Genomic DNA, 23250 nt, shown 5'->3' with positions numbered 1-23250 from the left:
GAGTTTATAACAAGTTGGCGCCCAATCAAATTTTATTTACTGCCATCCTGCCCATTTAAAAAGAAATGGTCGTCAATGGCAGCCACTGAGTTACAGTTGGGCCTTTCAAGTCATATTCTGTTATTTGGGGTTGATTTGGGGGGTATTTTGGGTCACTCTCTGTTGATTTTGGAGGATTTGGGGTCACTTCCTGTTGATTTGGGGGGATTTGGGCTCACTTCCTGTTGATTTTGGAGGATTTTGGGTCACTTCCTGTTGATTTGGGGGTATTTTGGGTCACTTCCTGTTGATTTGGGGGGTATTTTGGGTCACTTCCTGTTGATTTGGGGGGTATTTTGGGTCACTTCCTCTTGATTTGGGGGGCATTTAGGTCACTTCCTGTTGATTTTGGGGGCATTTTGGGTCACTTCATGTTGATTTTGGGGCATGTACAGCTACTTTCTCATTCATTTTGGGTAAATGAACAGGAAGTGATGCAGGAATGTCCGTAAACAAATAGCCAGTGACCTGAAATTCACAGGAAGTGATGCAGGAATGTCCCAATTTAATAACAATGACTGGAAATCAACAGGAAGTGATGCAGGAGTGTCCCCAAACAAATACCCAGTGACCTAAAATCAACAGGAAGTGACCAAATAAATCCATCCAAACTAGGGAAGACAGGCTTTTAATACTCCGATTTCATTCCCATTGACGGCACTAAACGTCCAATTCATTTTGAATGGGAGTGACCGGACATTCGCCCCCTTCCAGTCACAAATGATTGGACGTCTAGTGCTGTCGATGGCAGTGACTGAGTTAACATAGACACTTTTCTAGTAGAAAGTTTTGCTAGCAACCTTTTGGTTCTTTTGATTTTAAAACAATATGTATGGGGGCATTTCCATCACCTTTTGGGGTACAGAGTATCACAATTTCAATATATTGGCACACCCCTATGCCGACCCATCAAGTTTAAATGAATTGGACATGTATAATCGTCACGTCATGTCTCATGCTGAACTTCTCTGTCCAAACAAAACACGGGATGACCTCGCGGCTTCAGGAAACGCTCCATTTGGCCTTGAAATAGGGAGGCGAAGCGGCGCGGGGGTGGGGCGGATGTGGTGGTATCAGGTTTGAGGGGGTGCGGGGAGCGGGGTGGGGGGGGGGATTACCATCATTTTGGAAAATAGTCTATGGAAGCATTTGTGCCTGCGCCAAACGGGAGGTTTTTCCCTCCAGAGAAAATATTTGCTCGAGTCTGAATCTCCTCCCCCGCCGCTTCGTGTCGTTTTTGGCGCGGGAAACGCTAGCCGTCGCCGGACGGTCCGGTCGGGGAACGTCTTTAATTAAGAGACCGATACGGCTCTCGCGTCTGTTTTGTCCATTTGTTCGACCTGCGGTGGCGAAGTGGTTCGGGTAGGCCGGTTTTATGAGAAAAATGGGTCAAGTCTGTCATTTGGACGGCGGAAATTGGATGCCCGTATTTAACAAAAATAGCGTCATGTACTCTTAAGTACGCAAAAAAAAAATTGACAAAAAATATATACGATTTGAGGCTCAAGATAACGATAATTTCATAATATGGCCACTAGGGGTGTCCCAGTACTTTGATACTTTGAATCCCGCAAGAATTAAAGAATCATTTTAAACAGGTGTCATTGTTTACATGAATAAATATTGGATTGGATTGGATAACTTTATTCATCCCGTATTCGGCTGGCACTTGAACGGCGCCATTTTGGTTGCGGTAGCAAAAACGGATACACACTCAAAAGACGTAAAGTTGGACAAAAACTGGAACCACACACAGGAAGTTTCCACAAGATGGGGAACTTCTGCAGACTGTGACCGAGGTAGAGATATATATCTCTATATATCTACCCCGATATATCCACCCCGATATATCCACCCCGATATGTCTACCCCGATATATCTTGATCTATCTCGACAGACAGACAGACAGAAAGATAAATAAATGAAGCAACAGGTTGCTAGCAAAATTTCCCCCAGAATATTGTTAACTCAGTCGCTGCCAATGACGGCAATAGACGTCCAATTCATTTGGACTGAACTAGAATGCCTTCACGCCTACCAAACTAAATTCCACCGGGACGTAAACAACTCCAAAAAAATTAACCGAGGTCATCCAAGGCGGCTCCATTTAACGGAGCGCTGTCACGGCAGGAAGTCGCCGCAAACAAAGACTTTTTGAACAACGTCCATCTGGCGTGAAGATGTCCGCTTTTAATTGACATCGGTGTCCACAGTCGGCGTGCGTGGGATAACGACAAACCAAACACACCTGTTTTCCATCCGTCACGTGACACACGCAAAGAAACATGGCGACTTGGGAAGCGGAATCCATTTTGGTAAACTGTTAAACGGCACTAAAATGACGTACTGAAATTGTGCAATATTTACTTTTTGGAGATCTTGTTTTCCACCATGGTTGCCCAATCCAAGATGGCCACCGGCAACTCCATAAAAAAACAAAAACAAGCCATTTTTGCCCTTTTTAAAATGATAATTGACATCCAATAGGGGCTGTAACCATGTTGTATTTCTTTTTTATTCATTTTAATTTAATTAATTTGGCTTATATTAACATATATTCATTTATACATGTATAACTACCCCATGATCCTTGTGAGGATAAGAGGTTCAGAAAATGAATGGATGTATAGTAACTATATTAATATAATTTTTACAAATTGGATTCTTTTAATGACCAAAAAGAGTTACTTGCGATAAAAAGGGTTAATTGATAAAAGTGTATAAAAATAATAATAATAATAATAACAAGTCACTTATCCTAGAGTTAACTGTCTTAATTTAAATTGCTTCGCAGAACATTGAATGTATTTTCCTGAGTCCGCATTGGATCCGGCGCTTCCGGTTACAAACTTTTTGAACCAATCACAAAGCTCCGATTGCCTTTCCTTCCAGCAGCCGAATAGCAACAATTCCAACCTGGCGGCGGACCGAGACCCCAAACCTGGACCGTCAAGACCAGGCTCCGAACCGCAAGCCGAAAATGATCCCTCGCCTATAACGGAGTGCCAGGCAAATTTCCGACGTCCATTTTGAGCACTTTTTTCCATTTTTTTTTTAAAATCATGTTGGGGATGTACGTGCCGGACAGATTCTCCCTGCAATCGTCAAAAGTCCAGGATGGAATCGGTTTATTTACAGCTCGGCGGGTCAAAAAGGTGGGTTTTCCGCTTCGGAACTTTGACCAATTGGTCTTATTGAGCCCCCCTCGAACCCCCACTTTTAAAGCCGCTGTCAAACGCGAACAATTGTGACGTAAATTGCCACGTAGCAACACAACTTTTTTTTCCCTCCCACCTCCATGTTTTCCCGCTACACGTTGGTCGAGTTCATTTCAAATATAGGTGACATGTCAACAACACCGTGTAAAGTGCACATAAAGCGACTTACGGAACATCTTGTTGGGTTGAAATCAGGTAGAATTTAGGGAAAAAGAGAAACAAATATATAAATATGTTTTTAAAAAGGGGGTGGAAGATGACGTTTGTGTCTCCCACGCCCCCCTGCCTGTAATGTGGGAAGTGCGAAGGTGAGTTCACGTGTTACGTGGATTTGTGGGACAAACTAATACCGGGCGGGGGGTTTGTATTTTCATCATTAAAGTCGGAAGAATACAAAATGGATAAATGTTGTGTTTTCTATATTAAAAATAACGGTAAAGAGTAATTTAAGGTCATACCTTGAAGGTTAGTGCTTTGTATTTTCCTCATTAAACTCGTAACAGTACAAAAGGGAGAAATGTTGTGTTTTCTATATCAAAAATAACGGTAAAGAGTGATTTAAGGTCATGCCTTGAAAGTTGGAACTTTGTAATTTCATCATTAAACTTGTAACAATACAAAAGAGAGAAATGTTGTGTTTTCTAAATTAACAATAACGGTAAAACAGTGATTTTTAAAAGTTAATTAAACAGATTTATAGTCATACCTTCAAGGTTAGCTGCCTTTGACATCGTTTGCTGCCATCCCTCGCAGTCAAAATGGATTGGACATCTATCGCCGTCGAGAGGAGCTAATGATCCCCTTTTTTGTAAACTGGATTCGGATGATCTGTTTAAAGAGAACAGAAGTATTTCAAATTTTCCTTCAAATTTGCCTTCAAAGGGAGAAAAATTCGGGCCCTTCGCTGGCGAAAAGAAGCTGCCGTGCGAGCTGGACGAAAGCTCCGACACCCGACTCATGTGGGAGGTCAGTGAACATTTCGGAGGTTTGACTTTTATTTGATTCCATCCCGCCTGGTGCCCAAAGTCCGCCGGGCTAGGCTCCAGCACCCCCCCACGGCCTTGTGAGAATAAGCGGTTCAGAAAATGAATACAGGTTGTTGTTTTTTTGCAGGTCCGGGGCACAAAGGGCGACGTCCTGTACATCCTGGACGCTAGCAACCCTCGCTACGCCAACTGGCTACGTTTCGTCCACCAGGCGCCGTCGCAGGAGCAGAAGAACCTGGCGGCCATTCAGGTCCGTTTTTCCACACATAGAAGCTATCGAATAGCATTTTAATAAGTAATGTCAGACAATAACGCTCCAAAATTGTTGCGGCGTATCCCGAGTATTGTTAACATCCGGATTATTATGATGATTTGGCAACCCAAAATCCCAGTTATGGTCATAAGGTATGAATCCCACAATAGGAAATTCTCATCTACAAAAAAAATAATAATAAAATGATCTACAAAAAAAAGATCTACAAAAAAAATCATAATAAAATGATCTACAAAAAAAAAGATCTACAAAAAAAATCATAATAAAATGATCATCTACAAAAAAATCATAATAAAATGATCATCTACAAAAAAATCATAATAAAATGATCATCTACAAAAAAATCATAATAAAATGATCATCTACAAAAAAATCATAATAAAATGATCATCTACAAAAAAATCATAATAAAATGATCATCTACAAAAAAAAAATCATAATAAAATGATCAAGACTCACACAGATTCAAATTGCGCGTTAAGATGTTTGCCTCTGCATAGATGAAACTGACAAAGAAGTTTCTGGGAGAAGCTGTACGAAAAATAGACAATTGACACAAAATGGCTGCCATTGAGGTCCAATTCACTTAAACTGGGTTTGGATGCTCATTTTTTTCAGCGCCATTGACGGCGCTAGATGTCCAATCATTGCGACTGGGAGGGGCGAATGAACCAACGTCCCAATCAAAATGGATGGGATGATTGACGCCATCAATGGCGGTTCCCATTTTGTGGTCCGGCCCACTTTAGATCTGGTCCCGCCAACCAAACTGATTTAGACACCCCTGATTTTCAATTTTTTGGGGTAGATTTTTTGAAAAATAATCTTCCTGTTGAAAAGCTTTACTTGTGAAGTCCGACCGGGGGTGACGGTTCATCTTTCAAGCCAAAGCGGTCGGAGGGAAAGATTTCAAAGGGGTGCTTTCGGGACAATTCTGTCAATGTGAGACAGACGCAACCCAGACTTGAAGAACCAACGGGAAGATCTGGAAAATGTCGCCCCTCCCAAACCCCCCCCAAAATGGCCCCTTGCGTTGTCATATTCATCGCTGAAATGGGTTAGCAACAACGGGTTAGCGAACAAACGGTTATAACATTATGAGGGTCGTTTTTACCTGAGTTGACAACAAGAAAGTTACATAACGTCATGTGGGAAAAAGAAAGTATTTGTGGAAAGAATTTGTGGTGCCGGACGTTCTTTTTGGGGGAGAAAAAAATAATTAATTAAAGAGAGAGGAAATATTTCTTTGAAATTCCTGTTTTGAAGCAGAACAGACGCGGGTGTGTTTTTTTTTTGTAGTCGCGTGGAACGGTGACACTTACATTTTGTACCGTATTTGTCGGACTATAAGTCGCACCATCTTAAAAATACACAATGTAAAGAAAAATAATTGAATAAATACATAAATGAAACTGGTGTATAAGTGGCATTTTGGAGGGGGTCATTTTTTGGGGGGTCAGAAACCAAGATCAAACATACATTGACGTAACATAGCAAAATGGGCAACAACGGGCTAAATATGCAAATGTTAACTTAAGTTTTTTAGAAAATTATAGCCTAAAAAACAAAATAACAGGCTATTGGTGGTGTAAGAGAAAAAAAATAACATATATAATCATCAAACTATGAAAAAAAATCAATGTTTCGTCCTGAAAAACATTTTTAGGATTTAGGAGGAAAGCGGAGTACCCGGATAAAACCCACGCAAGCTGTAAAAGAAAGTATTACAAAAAGTTCCAAAGTGTATACAATGGCCATGTGAACTGAGGTCAAAATTCACCAGATTAAAGCCATAAAAAAGGCAGATTTAGTCAAGGATGTCAACGGCAGTCATCACGCTAATCGACCTCCATTTTGTCCAAACGGAAGGTCTTCTTCCAATTTGGCATAAATAACGATTAAGAAGAAGAAAGCGCTCCGATAAATGTCGGCGCTGACGAAAGGCAGAGCTTTTGGGTGACCTTTAGGCGACCAATCACGCGGGCTGTTGGGGATGTGTACCTTTTTGACCTTTTTTTTAACCCTCATTTTGGAGGGTTCATCTCCTCGTTACAGACACATGAGAATGTCTGCTTTTAGCAAAAAAAAAAAGATTCGGGGAGAATTTGGGGGCGGGAATTAACGTGGAAAAAAATGGAGGAAATGACTCATTCCCTGCCATTGACGGCGTTAGACGTCCAATCCATTTTGAGATGAATTTTTGTTTATTAAAGTCGTTTTTGCTGATTTTTCTGTTACTTTTGGCGACGTTTCAACCAAAAATATTTTTAGGTAGTAATAAATTAACTTCAATTTAATTTGACTTTAAAATTATTTAAACTATATATTACATAATTCGATAATTTGATTAGTAATCAAATATAATTTTATATAGATATATTATATCTATTTTAATATATTAAATATTATATTTATTAATAATTATATATAATATATATACAATAATATAATACTAACTATTATTACTAATAAATAAATTAATATATTTAAAATATTAGAAATATATATATTGTATATATATATAAGAATAATAGAGTAATAATTATTAATAATAAATAAATTGATAATAAATTAATTAATATATTTAAAATATTTGCAAAAATATATAATATATATAAAATAATAGAATAATAATAAATTAATTAATATATTTAAAATATTTACAAAAATATATAATATATAAAATAATATAATAATAATAAATTAATATATTTAAAATATTAAAAAAGTGATCTATTTTCTTTGTTTTTTGAAAATGCATGTATTTATTAATTATAATATAAAGATAATATTAATTTGCGAACCCACCTTTGATTTTCAGGACGGCGAGAACATCTTCTACTTGGCGGTGGACGACATCGAGACGGACACGGAGCTCCTGATTGGCTTCCTGGACAGCGACATGGAGGAGGAAGAGGAGGAGGAGGAAGAAGAAGTTGAAGAACCGGATAAGGACGAGGAAGATGGCGGAAAGGAGGCCAGGCGCCTGATGGAAATGGGTAAACGGCTGTTAAACGGCGCTAAAACGATTTACTTGGGTTAAATCATGTGTTCAGGGGCGGGGCCTGTCGCGCCTTCTGATGACATCACAACAATGCACTTTGAAGCCACACGTGTTGGCAAAAATGACTTCACGATTTGGGACAAAAACATGCATTTTCTCAACCGCTTATCCCCACAAGGGTCGCGGGGGGTGCTGGAGCCGATCCCATTCATCTACGGGTACAAGGCAGGGGACACCCTGAATCGGTGGCCGGCCAATCGCAAGGCACGAGGAGACAAAGGACAACCAATTGATCGTAGCTAGGAACAAGTTAGCATACAATTAGCCTAGCCTAGCCTGCATGTTTTTGGGATGAAAGCGGAGTACCCGGAGAAAACCCTGAATTGTTGGCCAGTCAATCGCAGGGCACAGGGAGAAAAGAGGCAACCAATCATAGCTCAGGTTAGGCAATTTAGAGTGTTCAACCCGCTAGCTTAGCCTAGCATGCATGTTTTTTTGGAATGTGGGAGGAAACTGGAGTACCTAGAGAAAACCCATGCAAGCCCGGAGAGAACATGCAAACTCTATAGAGCACATTTGTCAAAGTGGCGGCCCGGGGGCCAAATCTGGCCCGCCGCATCATTTTGTGCGGCCCGGGAAAGTCAATCATGAGTGCCGACTTTCTGTTTTGGGATCAAATTAAAATGATAGATGTATATTATATTTCTTCATTTTCCCCCTTTTAAATCAATAATTGTCATTTTTTAATCCATTTTTTCTGTGTTTTTAGTTCAAAAATCATTTTGTAAAATAAAAAATATATTTAAAAAAGCTAAAATAACATTGTTTTAGATCTATAAAAAACGGAATATTCAGGGCTTTTAATCCACTTCTTTTAATCAATTTATTTAAAAAAAATCTAAATATTATATCTAAAATGGTCCGGCCCACGTGAAATAAAATTGACGTTAAAGCGGCCCGCGAACCAACACCCTTGCTATAGAGTGAGGCCCCACCTGGCATCGAACCCACGACCCCAGAACTGCGAGTCCGCTGGGCCGCTTTAAATCATTTTAATTCACAAATTTGGTGTAAACAAAAAACAAGCGAACGTTGTCATAGTGCTCATTTTTTGGGGGAGGCCATTTTGAAATTGGGTGAATATTTGGACTCCTCGGCCAATCATAGAGCGACAATAACGCAACATCACCTTCATTTTGAACCCCGAGAAAATGCTTTACCTGTTCCTCCTCGTTTGAAATTGACAGTGTATTTGCGCCCCCAGAGGCAGCCATCAAGAAGGAGGACCACCCGTGCCTGCTTTGCGAGAGTAGCTTCCCCAGCGAGGAGATCCTGGCCGCCCACCTTCAGAGTCTCCACCAGAGACCCGCCACCGACGACAAGGACTTCAAATGCAGGACCTGCGGCAAGAAGTTCCCCGTCAAGCAAGCGCTGCAGCGACAGTGGGTTCAAACCGCGAGGGGTTCGAACCGGGATCCCGTTCGTCATTGCTAGTTTTTGTTATGTTTTCAAGCTTTAAAAATTCATGTGATTTTTTCGGACTATAAGTCGCACCAGTCAAATCATTCCGTCATTTCATTCTGTGCCGCTTATCCTCACAGGGGGGGTGGGGGTGCTGGAGCCGACCTAAGCTAACGAAGGGCACTAGGTGAGGGATGCCCGGAATTTCTGGTTGGCCAATCACGGGGCAGGAGTAGACAAATAGTCAATGAGTCATAGCTAGGGACAATTTAGCATACAACTAGCCTAGCGTGCATGTTTTTTGTAGTGGGAGGAAACCGGAGTACCCAGAGAAAACCCACTCAGGCCCGGGTAGAACATGCAATCTCTACACAGTGAGGACCAATGTGGGATCGAACCCAGAACTGTGGGGGGTAAACCACTCGGGCGCCTCAGACAATTACAATCATTTTTTTAAATTATCTATATAATAATCTAAATAATAAATATATAAATGAATATAAATATATATAAATATAAAAATATAAAAATATAAATGTAAATATAAAATATATAAATATAAATAAATAATAGTTAAATAATAATAAAACAATGATAATAAAAATAATAATAAAAATATAATAAAAAAATTATAATAAAAAAATAATTTACTATATATATATATATATATATATTATATGGGTTGTCGTTTTGGGAGAAAAAAATAAAATGGCACTTGAGTATTAGTCACATGACCAGCCAAACTATGAAATAAAGTGCGACTTATAGTCCGGAAAATGCGTGATATATTTTTTTCTTTGTTTAAATTTTTTAAAACTTATTTTTTTCCCCAGCGTGTTGCACTGTTCCGATTCGCTGAGCCCGTCGGGCGACTCCAAAGCGCCGCACCAGTGTTCTTTATGCAACAGCACCTTCAGCTCAGAATCCAGGTAGTCCTTTAAACTTAAATTATGGGTTGTAAAACCTAACTGCAAGTCATTTTGGGTGTGACATCATCGTCTGTTTCAAGATTTTCAGTGGGCGGAGCCAAAGCCGTTTTCATAGCACCTTTGGCAAGTGACTTCAAAATAATAACAGAGCACATTTTGCACACAAATCCTTCAAAAAATACAGAAAAAAACGTAGTCATGACATTTGAGAACAATGACTGACTATTCATTTGGCCCCGCCCATTAAAAAAAGAAAACATAAAGATGATCACACATCCAGAATGAACCTATCATTAATTCTGGTTGTGATGTCACAACCAGAATGCCCTAAAACAAGGGTGTCAGACTCGGGTTGGATCTAATATTTAGATTTTTTTTATTTAAAAAATTACAATTATTGATTTAAAAGGGGGAAAATCAAGAAATTTAATGTACATCTATACTCTTCATTTGAATTTGATCCTAAAACAGAAAGTCGGCACTCATCATTTACTTTCCTGGGCCACACAAAAATATATGGCGGGCCAGATTTGGCCCCCGGGCCACCACTTTGACACCTGTGCCCTAAAAAGTGGGCGTTCCCAGATGCCTTGTTTAGAGTGGAATGACAAGGACAGTAATCCCTCGATTATCGCGGTTAATGTAGACCAGACATAGCACTGTGAAGTAAAAAATTATAATAATAAAAAATTGTTTTACATCGGGGTGACCCTAATTGGCGGTTTTTCGTTTATCACAGGATTAACAATAAAACGAGAATTAGGGTCACCCCTATTTAAAACATTTTTTTTACTTCATTGCTAAGTTCTAGTACCAAGGGGGAGTGGCTTCCGCTTGCGAGTTTCAGCGTGGATTTTCACATTTTTATGAACTTACCAAAAAAAATCCCCCAGAAAAAATCTGCAATGTCGTGAAACCGCGATATTTGAGGGATTACTGTAAATAGTTGCTTCAAACAGTCAAATCTGAATCCCAAATATTGCTTTTCCAACAAAATGAGTGCCGTACTTTACATTTTTTTGACACGCTCCCCTTTCCCACCGCCTTTAAACATCACATCACGCTAAAACGGAACACGGGGCCCGATTTTGCAACCGACACCTCCGATTTCGGCACCATCTTTTTTGTTTACGTTTCAGTTTCGAGCAGCACAAGGAGGCGTGCAAAGGCGACGCCCGCTTCATCTGCAAAGAGGAGAGCTGCGGCAAGCGCTTCAAGAGCAAGGACGCCCTGAAGAAACATAAAGGCAACGTGCACACAGGTCGCCAACGCCGCCATTTTTTTTTTTACAACTCCTCCGGTAGCCGCGCGCCTCTAATTAGCACGTAATTGCGCCGAGGCGGCGGCGGCGGCGGCGGCGGCACCTTCTGGGCTCCACCTAATTTGACTATTTAGAGCAGGATGTAGGCCAGATGGAGGACTTTGATATGGCGGGGTGATTGAGCTGAGATTTGGCCTCCCCGGCCGCTGTGGTCTCGGGCGGGAAGTATTTCAGACAGACGCGAGCGATGTGAGCGCGATAGCTAAAAACACTGCAAATTGACAACCTTTTAATACGACTTTGGATCTTTTATTTTACCAAGCTTGTTGTTAAAAGTGTTAAAAATTATTCTATTATTGTCATTTATTCCATTTAGTTGAGGTAAATACTGCTGTATTTTTTTAGAATACAGGTGTCAAAGTGGCGGCCCGGGGGCCAAATCTGGCCCACTGCATCATTTTGTGCGGCCCGAGAAAGTAAAGGATGAGTGCTGACTTTCTGTTTTAGGATCAAATTAAAATGAAGAGTATAGATGTATATTATATTTCCTAATTTTCCATTGAAAATGTTTTCTTTTATTTTTTAGGGAGCGCGCGAAGGAAACTGACATGTAGCATCTGTAACAGGAAGTGCTCGTCATCGCTCAATTTGCAAGAGCACAGAAAGGTAACATTTTTGACCATCATTTCAATATGAAATTCATAGATAAAATTAATGAGTCATGAAGATGATAAATGACTTAAGAAGCAAATATTTCAAATGATTACTTATTAATTATATGATCTTTTTTGGGGGGGATCATTATTTTTTAATCACTTGAGTTAAATTATGACTATATAGTTATGTAAAATACATTTAATATCCTTTATATACTGTATACTGTTTATAAATTATCATTTATAAAATAATGATTTTTATTTATTTATTAATGATATACTTATTTTTAGTTTAGAAATGCAAGTGACGACATAAAACAATATTTATAGATTATAGACTTTAGTTACGTATTTGTATTATTACTCAACTTTTTATTCCCTATATAATTATGCAGATGCTCAATATGAAAAAAAATGAATAAAAATAAGCATGACTTATTCCTTTAAATATTCTCTTTATGTCAAAAATGATTAAGATTAAAATCCCCGCAAAAAAAATAAAAAAAAAAAATATGAATTTGACAAAATCATGCACGTACTGGTGTTAAAAATTACCATAATCCCTGCAAAACAAACAAACTATTTTTTGTTGCCGGGCAGGTCTATGAAATATGACTGCCACGCCTGCGATAATGCAGATGCTCAATATGAAAAAAAAAAATAATGAAAATAAGCATGACTTATTCCTATAAATATTCTCTTTATGTCAAAAATGATTAAGATTAAAATCCACACAAAAATAAAAAATATGAATTAAACAAAATCATGCATGTACTGGTGTTAAAAATTACCATAATCCCCTGCAAAAAACAACAACTATTTTTTTGTTGCCGGGCAGGTTCACGAAATATTCGACTGCCACGCCTGCGATAAAAAATTCATCTCCACCAATCAGCTGAAACGTCACATGATCACACACTCGGGTGAGTTTTTTTTTCACATTTTTCACAAAAATATGAATTATTATTAATATTTTTCACCCCCTTTGACGGACAGAAAAGCGTCCGTACACATGCGAGATCTGCAGCCGCTCCTTTAAACGTTTGGACCAAGTGACGGCGCACAAAATCATCCACAGCGAGGACAAGCCTTACAAGTGCAAACTGTGCGGGAAGGAGTTTGCACACCGAAACGTTTACAAAAACCACAAAAAGGTACGCGCAAGACACCAAGAAATTTCCCGAATACCCCAAAATCCCCCCCAAGCCCCGCCCCCCCCCAAAAATTCAACTTTCAAAAGGCCGGCTAGCATCGTGCTAACATATAATGTGAAACGTCTTAGAAGCTGAGCGTTAATTAGCGTAGCTGTTACAATAATTATCAAGCTTAAAACCAATCATTTTATTTTTTTCCTGATGAATTGAATAATTATAGACGTCCAATCCTTTAAGACTGGGAGAGATTGGCAGGAATGACGCCACCCCAATGCTAACATTATGTTATAAATGTCAAAGAAAGGCTAATGGATATTAGCATATGTGCTACTACTACTACGACTATAGATGTTCCTAACAACTTAAGTGATCATAAATCTTTAAAGAAAGCATTTAAATGAAAACTTTATTTTAATCATGGATTCATTTGTCGTATTTTTGTCCGATTAACATATATATATATATACATACATATACATATATACACATATATATACACATATATATACACATATATACACATATATATATACATATTTATTTATATATATACATATTTATTTATATATATACATATTTATTTATATATATATATATTTATATTTATATATATACATATATACACACATATATATATTTACACACATATATATAGATATATATATTTACATATATATACACATATTTACATATATATACATATATTTACATATATATATATATATATATATATTTACATATATATATATATATATATAAATTAACTTATTTATTACCTATTTATTTATGTCTAAAATGTCTTTTCCTGTGTCTGTATTCTCATCCTCTTGCTACCGTGACAATGAAATTTCCCGAATACGGGATGAATAAAGTTATCTAATCTAATGTAATCTAAACATCATAAACAATTGTCCACTTTTTGTAGACTCATTCGGAGGAGCGACCGTTCCAGTGTGACGAGTGCAAAGCCCTTTTTCGTACGCCTTTCTCTCTACAGCGCCACCTACTCATCCACAACAGTAAGGACTCGCTCGTCATCATTTACACGTTTCACTCTCCAAGCAAAGCATTCAAAAAATGGAATTATCATCATTTTACAGCCTCACTTCTCACGCTAAAATCAGTTTTTGATCAAAACAACCGACTGGGTGACTTTCTTTTACGTGGTGAATCGAGAACAATCCAGAAACAAATGGTATTTGCCATTTATCCGATAAAAACAATTCAATTTCTGGAGAAAAACGACAACTAAAAGGTGGCACGGTGGACGAGTGGTTAGTGTGTCCGCCTCGCAGTTCTAGGATCGCGGGTTCAATAACGAGTTTGGGCCATCCTGTTTACAGTTTGCATGTTCTCCCTGTACCCGTGTGGGTTTTCTGCGGGTACGCCTGATTCCTCCCACATCCCCCCAAAAAAACTTGCTAAGCTAATTGTATGCTAAATTGTCCCTAGCCGGTGGAATAGTGGTTAGCACATCCGCCTCACAGTTCTGAGTTCAAGGGTTCAATCTTCTGACCTTCCTGAGTGGGTTTTCTTTGGGTACTTTGATTCCCTCCCAAAACATGCATGCTAGGCTAATCGTATTGTCGCTAAACTGCCCCTAGCTATATGAGTGTTCACTTGTTTGTCTCATTTTGCCCTGCGATTGGCCGGCGACCGATTCTGGGAACGGCTCCGGCACCCCCCATGGCCCTTGTACGGATACACGCTACAGAAAATGAAGTTATTTTAACACCTAGGCTAATTCCCACTGGGTTTTTAATGATGTTGCATATTACACGTTAGCAACGAGCTAGCTAGCGTCAATGCAACGAGACGTTTTTGCTATAAACAATCAATAAAATCATAAAAAAACGTTGCTGCAGGAAGCACGATGGTGACCTATTAATTTTTTGTTGTATTCTGTCAATTGAAATTTACATAAGCTGCAACACAAGACCCCCAAACAACGGCCTTTTTTAGTCCAAATGACAATTCTGACAAGGATTTAAACAAAAAAAACAAAGGTTTTTTTTATATGTTCCCGCAGGCGAGCGGACGTTCAAGTGCGACCAGTGCAACGCCACCTTCAAGCGCAAGGATACGCTGAACGTGCACATCCAGGTGGTGCACGACGGACACAAAAAGTACAAGTGCGACTTGTGCGAGAAGGCCTTCGTCACGCCGTCGGTCCTCAAGAGTCACAAAAAGGTCAGAATCACTATTTGCTTTAAAAAATACAAATTAAAAAAATGTCTTATTCTAGAACAAGGGTGTCAGACTCGGGTTGGTTCGCGGGCCGCTTTAACGTCAACTTGATTTCACGTGGGCCGGACCATTTTAGATATAATATTTAGATATATTTTTTTATAAATGGATTAAAAGAATTGGATTAAAAGCCCTGAATATTCTGTTTTTTTATAGATCTAAAACAATGTTTATTTGAGCTTTTTTTAATATATTTTTTAGATTTTACAAAATGATTTGAAAATGCGACTCATAGTCCAGAAAATACGGTACACTAATGGCATTGACTCCAATTCAAACACATTCCAACTTTTCTAAACAATGAAAAAAAAATCTGATTTATAGTCCGGACAATACGCTACAGCAAAGGTGTCAGACTCGGGTTGGTTAACATCATCTCGATTTCACGTGGGCTGGACCATTTTAGATATAATATTTCGATTTTTTTTAAATAAATGGATTAAAAGAATTGGATTAAAAGACCTGAATATTCCGTTTTTTAGAGATCTAAAACAATGTTTATTTGAGCTTTTTAAAAAATATATTTTTAGATTTTACAAAATGATTTTTGAACTAAAAACACAGAAAAAAATGATTAAAAAAAATTACAATTATTGATTTACAAGGGGGAAAATCAGGAAATTTAATATACATCTATACTTCTATTCATTTGAATTTGATCCTAAAACAGAAAGTCGGCACTCATCATTTACTTTCCCGGGCCGCACAAAATGATGCGGCGGGCCAGATTTGGCCCCCGGGCCGCCACTTTGACACATGTGCTCTAGAAAGATTGGCACGTTGGATTTGAAGGATATTTTTTTTTTCTTTTTTTGTGGGGTCGGGGGGCTGTTTTGGTGCATTATAGTGCATAAAATACGGTACTTAAAAGATCGGTATTTGGTCCAATTAATTAGTGATTACTATAAAACTCTAGTTTCAATTACTCCATTAAAGTTTTTCAGTGATAAAACATGCAGGGGTTTTTTTTAACGGAAGATTAGCGGAAAAAAGAACAAAAGGAGGCCAAAATTAAACATAAAAAAAACAATCTTTGTTTTGGAATTACAAGATTAGAGTCAGAATTATCACTTCACATCACACCCAGAATGGGAAATGTAATATTTGTTTGTACTCTCATAAAAAGATGAATTTGAAAAATTCAAATCTGAATCCTAATTTCATCATTAAACTTCTACTTTTTTCTTTAGTGGCCTTAAAAAAACTTGGATTTGTAGTTGAAATGTGTTGACTTGAAATTTCCACTTTTAAATAATAAAAATAATTTAAAAAATCACATTCTATAGTTAAATTTTAGAGCTAGGGGGTGCTGGAGCCGATCCCAGCCAACGATGGGCACCCTAAATCGTTGGTCACTCATCGCTAGGAACGATTTAGCATAAAATTAGCCTAGCATGCATGTTTTTGAGGTGTGGGTGGCAACCGGAGAAGCAGCGAACCCGGGATCAAACCCTCGACCTCAGAACTGCGAGGCCGCCGTGCTAACCACACGACCGCCCTTCTTGAAATAAAATAAATCTTTCCGCCATAAAAAAAAGCTTTTTGGTCGTAGCAATGTTTGACGGCTGTCAAAAACCCCTCAAAAACCTCCATCTGGACCTGGTGAGGCCCCCCGAACAAAAGCCGGGGATCCCACTCGGGTCTCCTGATTGGAAACGGCAGCCCCGTCCATTAGCTCGGCGGGACGGCCCGGCCCCGAACCGATTCCGGACGCCACCCCGGGGGGTGGGAGGGGGGTGCGGACTTTAAACGGCCGCGGGACAGCGGATCTGGATCCGGATCAAAGCGGTCCCGGCACGGGGGACGGACGGACGGACGGACGGACGACGAGCCGCCGGACGCCAACTTTGCCCCCGCGCAAAATGATGCCAAATGTTAAGCGATGCCATGTTCCATCAAGCTGGAGAGTGGCCTAAAAAACAATCTAAAAAAAATGGAAATATTCCAGACACAAAATGGCGTCCGCGGAGTCCCGGTGGCTGAGCCGTAACCCAAAATGTTCCGTTTCAGACCCACACGGGCGAAAAGGAAAAGATCTGCCCGTACTGCGGGCAAAAGTTTGCCAGCAACGGGACGCTGAGGGTCCACATCCGGAGTCACACAGGTCAGACATCTTTCATCTTTTCGTGCATCAATTATGATTTAAAAAAAAAAATTATGACAGGTCAGCCATCTACCTTTAATTCTTTCGTGAATCAATTATGATTAAAACAAAAGTCCCATTCATGGGACAGGGGGTGTGGCCCACGGGACTAGATTTTGATGCCCCGCCCCCCCATTGGATACCAAATTGTAGTACAGTAATCCCTCGCTATTTCACGGTTCAACTTTTGCGGCTTCACGACATCGCAGATTTTTTAGGGACTTTTTTTTCCCATTTTGTTTTTTTATTTTTATTATTTTTTATTTTATCTTTATTTTTTAAGTTCATTAAAATGTGAAAATCCACGCTTATTAGCACTGAAATTATTATTATTTATTTTTAATTTGATTTTATTTATTTATTTATTTTTAAAGGGTAACCCTACTTTACAGTTTTTCAATTACTGCGGCCATGTCTGGTCTACATTAACCACGATATTTGAGGGATTACTGTAAACGCTATCGCCAATAATATAAATAAGTACATATAAATCTTTCAGATAAATTCAAGTAATTCAGTGAAAGGTCCATTTTTTGATAAAATATGAAGTAATAAATAGCTAAAAAGAATTTTTTTTTAAAAAGGCAGAGAAGGTATTGTGTATTTATACACAAATATGACGCAGCACTTTTATAAATTTAAATTAAATAGATGAAATAATAATGCCTTGAGATGTTTTTGTTTTTTTTACTTATAATGACTGACATTAATTTGTAACTCAGTTTGCCATATTAATTAGCTTTACCCCATTCTAACGTATTCCAATCATCGACCAATCGCTTCTAGCCCCTCCCACTTTACACCAATTGGACTTCTATTGCCGTCAACGGGTCTTTTCAATATCAATGTCCCTCTCATACTAACTACCACAGCACATAAACGGCGATAACTTAAGCTAACGCAAACTTTGGACTAGCTAGCCGCACCCCTTTCACGTTGAAGGGGCGTGGCTTGACCCAATAAATAAATAAAAACCCGTAAAAACGCGGCGAGAAGCAACAGCAAAAAATCTGAAAGCTTCCTTCACTAAATCATGCCTAAATGTCTCCTTTTTTTCTTTTCTTTTACGAGCAAAAACGTGTCAAGAAAGCGAGCGCTCGCCAAAGGTCAGCCGGCAGTTTGACACATTTACCACGCGTATATTTTCGTGTCCATTTGATTTTTTTTCCGCCCGCCAACATGACTGGCGGACAAAACGGAGCGCTTGGATGTTCATTAAAGCGGCGTTAAAGCGGCGAACGCCGCATTCCTGCGCGTCTCCTGACTTTTTTTTCCCCGAGGCCCCGCCCCCTCGTCTTTATCCGCCGCCACAGTGGTCTCTCCCGCGTGCTCGGAACAAACCATGTGGGTTTCTTCGGCTCCGTGGACGCAATTATGCTAATGAGACGCAGACGTCATGCTAGCAAACCGACAACTTTTTCCCCAATTGCGCGATTTGATTTGCTTTTTAACCCTTTTTTAGCGCGGCCAAATACGACAAATTTTATGTCGTTTTTCACGCGAGTCTTTACCAAACGACTAAAAATCAATTTTGGCTCAAAACTACCAAAAAAATAAAAAATCAATCAAATCAATCATGTTTTTTTCACCAAAAAATAAAAAAATCAATCAAATCAATCATGTTTTTTTTCACCAAAAAATAAAAAAATCAATCAAATCAATCATGTTTTTTTTCACCCAAAAAATAAAAAGATCAATCAAATCAATCATGTTTTTTTCTCCATCCATTTACATTTCATTTTCTGAACCGCTTATCCTCACAAGGGGGGTGCCGGAGCCTATGCAGCGCAGCCAAATACGACAAATTTTCCGTAGTTTTTCACGCTAGACTTTACCAAACAACTAAATACGCATTTTGGCTCAAAACTACCAAAAAAAATAAAAAAAATCAATCAAATCAATCATATTTTTTTCACCCAAAAAATAAAAAAATCAATCAAATCAATCATGTTTTTTTCTCCACCAATTTACATTTCATTTTCTGAACCGCTTATCCTCACAAGGGGGGTGCCGGAGCCTATGCAGCGCAGCCAAATACGACAAATTTTCCGTAGTTTTTCCACGCTAGACTTTACCAAATGACTAAATACGCATTTTGGCTCAAAACTACCAAAAAAAATAAAAAAAATCAATCAAATCAATCATATTTTTTTCACCCAAAAAATAAAAAAATCAATCAAATCAATCATGTTTTTTTCTCCACCAATTTACATTTCATTTTCTGAACCGCTTATCCTCACAAGGGGGGTGCCGGAGCCTATGCAGCGCAGCCAAATACGACAAATTTTCCGTAAGTCTTTCACGCTAGACTTTACCAAATGACTAAATACGCATTTTGGCTCAAAACTACCAAAAACATTTAAAAAATCAATCAAATCAATCATGTTTTTTTCTTCACTAATTTACATTCATTCATTTTCTGAACCGCTTATCCTCACAAGGGGGGTGCCGGAGCCTATGCAGCACAGCCAAATACGACAAATTTTCCGTAGTTTTTCACGCTAGACTTTACCAAACGACTAAATACGCATTTTGGCTCAAAACTACCCAAAAAATTAAAAATCAATCAAATCAATCATGTTTTTTTTCCCACCAATTTACATTCATTCATTTTCTGAACCACCTATCCTCACAATGGGGGTGCCGGAGCCTATCCCAGCTGACTCCGGTCACTAGACAAGAAAAATAGTTGGCCAGCCAATCGCAGGCCACCGGGAGACAAACAACCAATCGCTGGTAGCTAGGAACAATTTAGCATACAATTAGCCTAGCATGCATGTTTTTGGTGATGTGGGAGGAAACTGGAATTCCCAGAGAAAATCTGACTTTTGGGTTCATTCTTTAACTTTAAAGGCCATGCAAAAAAAAAAAAAAAAACATTGGCGAGCGACCCTGGCGTTTGATTGGTCGTCTTGAGATGGAGGCCACGCTCCGTGTGGTCTCCATCTTTGTCAACAGCTTCCTTTGTACGCGCGTGTTTGCGGGGGAACGTAAAGCTCGCCCGGATTGTATTGATGCGGAATAAACAAAAGGCAGGAATGCCGGGGGAGGGGTGGGAGCCGAGAACCACGGACGCCCCAAAAGAAAGAAAAGGAGGAACGGCAGAGAAGAGAAAAGCGTCCTACCCGACGACCCGTGACCTCCCGAGCGCCGAGCGCCGAGCGCCCAGCGCCTGTAAATCTGTCCTTCCGTCCTTCTTCTATACATGCAAATTGTCGGATGAGGCGCCGCTCGTTCCCGTAGACGCCGTCGACGTCGCTTTTGTTCGCGTACGGAAAAGAAGAGAAAAGTTGGATGGCGTTTCAATTGGAGTTAGCGTCGTTTCTGGGGCGTATTGTCTGGACTATGAGTCGCAGTATTTTGTCATTGTTTAGAGAAGTTGGATGGCGTTTTAATTGGAGTTAATGCTATTTTTATAGCGTATTGGCCAGACTATAAGTCGCATTTTTTGGTCATTGTTTTGAAAAAGTTGGAATGCGTCTGTATTGAGTTACCGCTATTTGTGTAGCGTATTGTCTGGATTATAAGTCACATTTTTTTAATTGTTTCGAAAAGTTGGATGGCGTTTCAATTGGAGTTAGCGCCATTGGTGGGGCGTATTGTCTGGAATATGAGTCGCAGTATTTTGTCCTTGTTTAGAAAAGTTGGATGGCATTTTAATTGGAGTTAATGCTATTTCTGTAGCATATTGTCCGGACTATAAGTCACATTTTTTTCATTGTTTCGAAAAGTTGGAACGCATTTGATTTGGAGCTAATGCCATTGGTGTACCGTATTTTCTGGACTATAAGTCGCATTTTTTTGTAATTGTTTAGAAAAATTGGAAGGCGTTTGTATTGAGTTAATGCTATTTGTGTAGCGTATTGCCCGGACTATAAGTCACATTTTTTGTCATTGTTTTGAAAGGTTGGAATGCATTTGAATTGGAGTTAATGCCATTAGTGTACCATATTTTCTGGACTATAAATCATATTTTTTTCCATAGTTTAGAAAAGTTGGAATACGTTTGTATTGAATTAATGCTATTTTTTGTAGCGTATTGTCTGGACTATAAATCGCATTCTCAGCTCATCTTTTTAAGGCTATAGTTATTTAAAAAAGGTAATATGAGGCAATACAGGTGTGTATTTTGTCTGTTGTCCCCTATTTTACTCTGACTTTAAAGGATCATGCTTATTCTCTGCGCTTCGATTGGCTGGCCACCAATTCAGGGTGTCCCCTGTCGTCATCCGAGATAGGCTCCAGCACCCCCCAAATGAGAAAATCGCTGAAAAAGCCCTCAACAAAAGCAGGTGATCGTTTTTGCTACAAAGCTAATCATTTTAATTTCATTCAATATTAACAGCGATTGCCTCTAGCCCCTCCCACTCCAAACGCATTGTCCAATGGCAGCGAGCCAAGCGCTCGGCCGCCAGCTTCCAAATATCCAAGAATCACAAATGTAGTCCGAATACCTCAAAGAAAGCCACGGTCATGATTTCCCTGTCAGTTTTGGAAGCGTTCGCAGAGAAAACATGTTTTTCCCATCACCCCAAATTGTCCCAGTCCCCCCCGGCGACCGCTCTGGCCGTCTGTCAGCCACTCGAGCGCAAAAAGCCGACCTCCAGCTGATGGAAAAAGCTCCTAAACGGACAACGACGGGCGCTCATCTTGTTTGTCTTCCTGGCGTGCGGGAACCGGTCGCCGCTGATTATTTACCCGCTGGCCTTCATCCCGCTTTGCGAACCATTCCCGCCAGTTTTTCCTTCTCCCTTAGCTCTAAACAATTAAACATTAGCCGGCGCGATGAGTGACAAAGATAATAGAAAAAGCACTCATATTTGTGTAAAAAAAAAAATGGGTAGGACCGTGTAATAAATTACAGAATTTACATATAAAGTACTGCTCAAAGTTACGAAACAAGTCGTGGAACCAATTCATTTGTAAGTAGAGGTACATCTGTTTTAGCAGAAAATTAGCTATGAGTAGTTGTACCAATTCATTTTGTAAGTAGAGGCACTTCTGGACTAGGAGAGAATTTGCTATGAATAAATTATACCAATTAAATTCGTAAGTAGAGGTACCTCTGTAGTAGAAGAACATCACCTATGAGTAGTTGTACCATTGTACCAATTCATTTTGTAAGTAGAGGTACTTCTGTATGAGGAGAAAATTAGCTATGAGTATTTGTACCATTAATTTCGTAAGTAGAGGAACTTCTGTATGAGTAGAAAATTTACTAAGTAGTTGTACCAATTCATTTTGTAAGTAGAGGTACTTCTGTATTAGAAGACCATCACCTATAAGTAGTTGTACCAACTCATTTCGTAAGTAGAGGTACTTTGATATGAGTAGAACAATTCATTTTGTAAGTAGAGGCACTTCTGTACTAGGAGAAAATCACCTATGAGTAGTTGTACCAACTCATTTCGTAAGTAGAGGTACTTTGGTATGAATAGAACAATTCATTTTGTAAGTAGAGGCACTTCTGGACTAGGAGAAAATTTGCTATGAATAGTTGTACCAACTCATTTCATAAGTAGAGGTACTTCTGTATTAGAAGAACATCACCTAGGAGTAGTTGTACCAATTCATTTTGTAAGTAGAGGTACTTCGGTATGAGTAGAAAATTTGCCGAGTAGATGTATCAACTCATTTTGTAAGTAGAAGCACTTCTGTACTAGGAGAAAATCACCTTTGAGTAGTTGTACCAACTCATTTCATAAGTAGAGGTACTTCGGTATGAGTAGAACCAACTCATTTTGTAAGTAGAGGCACATCTGTACTAGGAGAAAATCACCAATGAGTAGAATACCGTCTGGAAGTAATGGAGTGTTGGTACCTGGCCGACGAGGGAAGCCAAGCATTCACTGACAAAAAATGTGACTTATAGTCCGGC

The 23250-nt window shown here is 39.1% G+C and overlaps 2 protein-coding genes across 8 annotated transcripts in view; one reads left to right on the top strand and one right to left on the bottom strand.

Annotated features, from left to right (window-relative positions):
* cc2d2a (coiled-coil and C2 domain containing 2A) overlaps positions 1–23250 on the bottom strand; it is a 94797-nt gene that overhangs the window by 52099 nt on the left and 19448 nt on the right. For 4 of the 5 annotated variants that reach the window (XM_077608273.1, XM_077608272.1, XM_077608277.1 and 1 more), the window contains exons 2-4: positions 8742–8921; positions 7326–7503; positions 3964–4085 (exon numbers count right to left, since the gene is read on the bottom strand). The gene's annotated coding sequence lies outside the window, so the exon portion shown is untranslated. Of the gene's footprint in view, positions 1–3426; positions 3555–3963; positions 4086–7325; positions 7504–8741; positions 8922–23250 lie in introns of those variants that run through there. The other variant, XM_077608275.1, reaches the window with a different exon arrangement.
* The window catches only part of prdm5 (PR domain containing 5), a 33719-nt gene continuing 13392 nt past the window's right edge, over positions 2924–23250 (top strand). For 2 of the 3 annotated variants that reach the window (XM_077608280.1, XM_077608279.1), the window contains exons 1-13: positions 2924–3194; positions 4140–4223; positions 4371–4493; positions 7339–7516; positions 8786–8963; positions 9816–9911; positions 11051–11172; positions 11759–11838; positions 12667–12751; positions 12825–12982; positions 13908–14001; positions 15012–15172; positions 17240–17333. In XM_077608280.1, coding sequence (XP_077464406.1) covers positions 3102–3194; positions 4140–4223; positions 4371–4493; positions 7339–7516; positions 8786–8963; positions 9816–9911; positions 11051–11172; positions 11759–11838; positions 12667–12751; positions 12825–12982; positions 13908–14001; positions 15012–15172; positions 17240–17333 — 1546 coding nt within the window. In that variant the 5' untranslated portion in view covers positions 2924–3101. Of the gene's footprint in view, positions 3195–3426; positions 3566–4139; positions 4224–4370; positions 4494–7338; positions 7517–8785; positions 8964–9815; positions 9912–11050; positions 11173–11758; positions 11839–12666; positions 12752–12824; positions 12983–13907; positions 14002–15011; positions 15173–17239; positions 17334–23250 lie in introns of those variants that run through there. The other variant, XM_077608281.1, reaches the window with a different exon arrangement.

The sequence above is a fragment of the Stigmatopora argus genome, chromosome 8, assembly GCF_051989625.1.
Source record: "Stigmatopora argus isolate UIUO_Sarg chromosome 8, RoL_Sarg_1.0, whole genome shotgun sequence".
NCBI lineage: Eukaryota > Metazoa > Chordata > Actinopteri > Syngnathiformes > Syngnathidae > Stigmatopora > Stigmatopora argus.
This window is presented reverse-complemented; position numbering and strand designations above follow the sequence as displayed.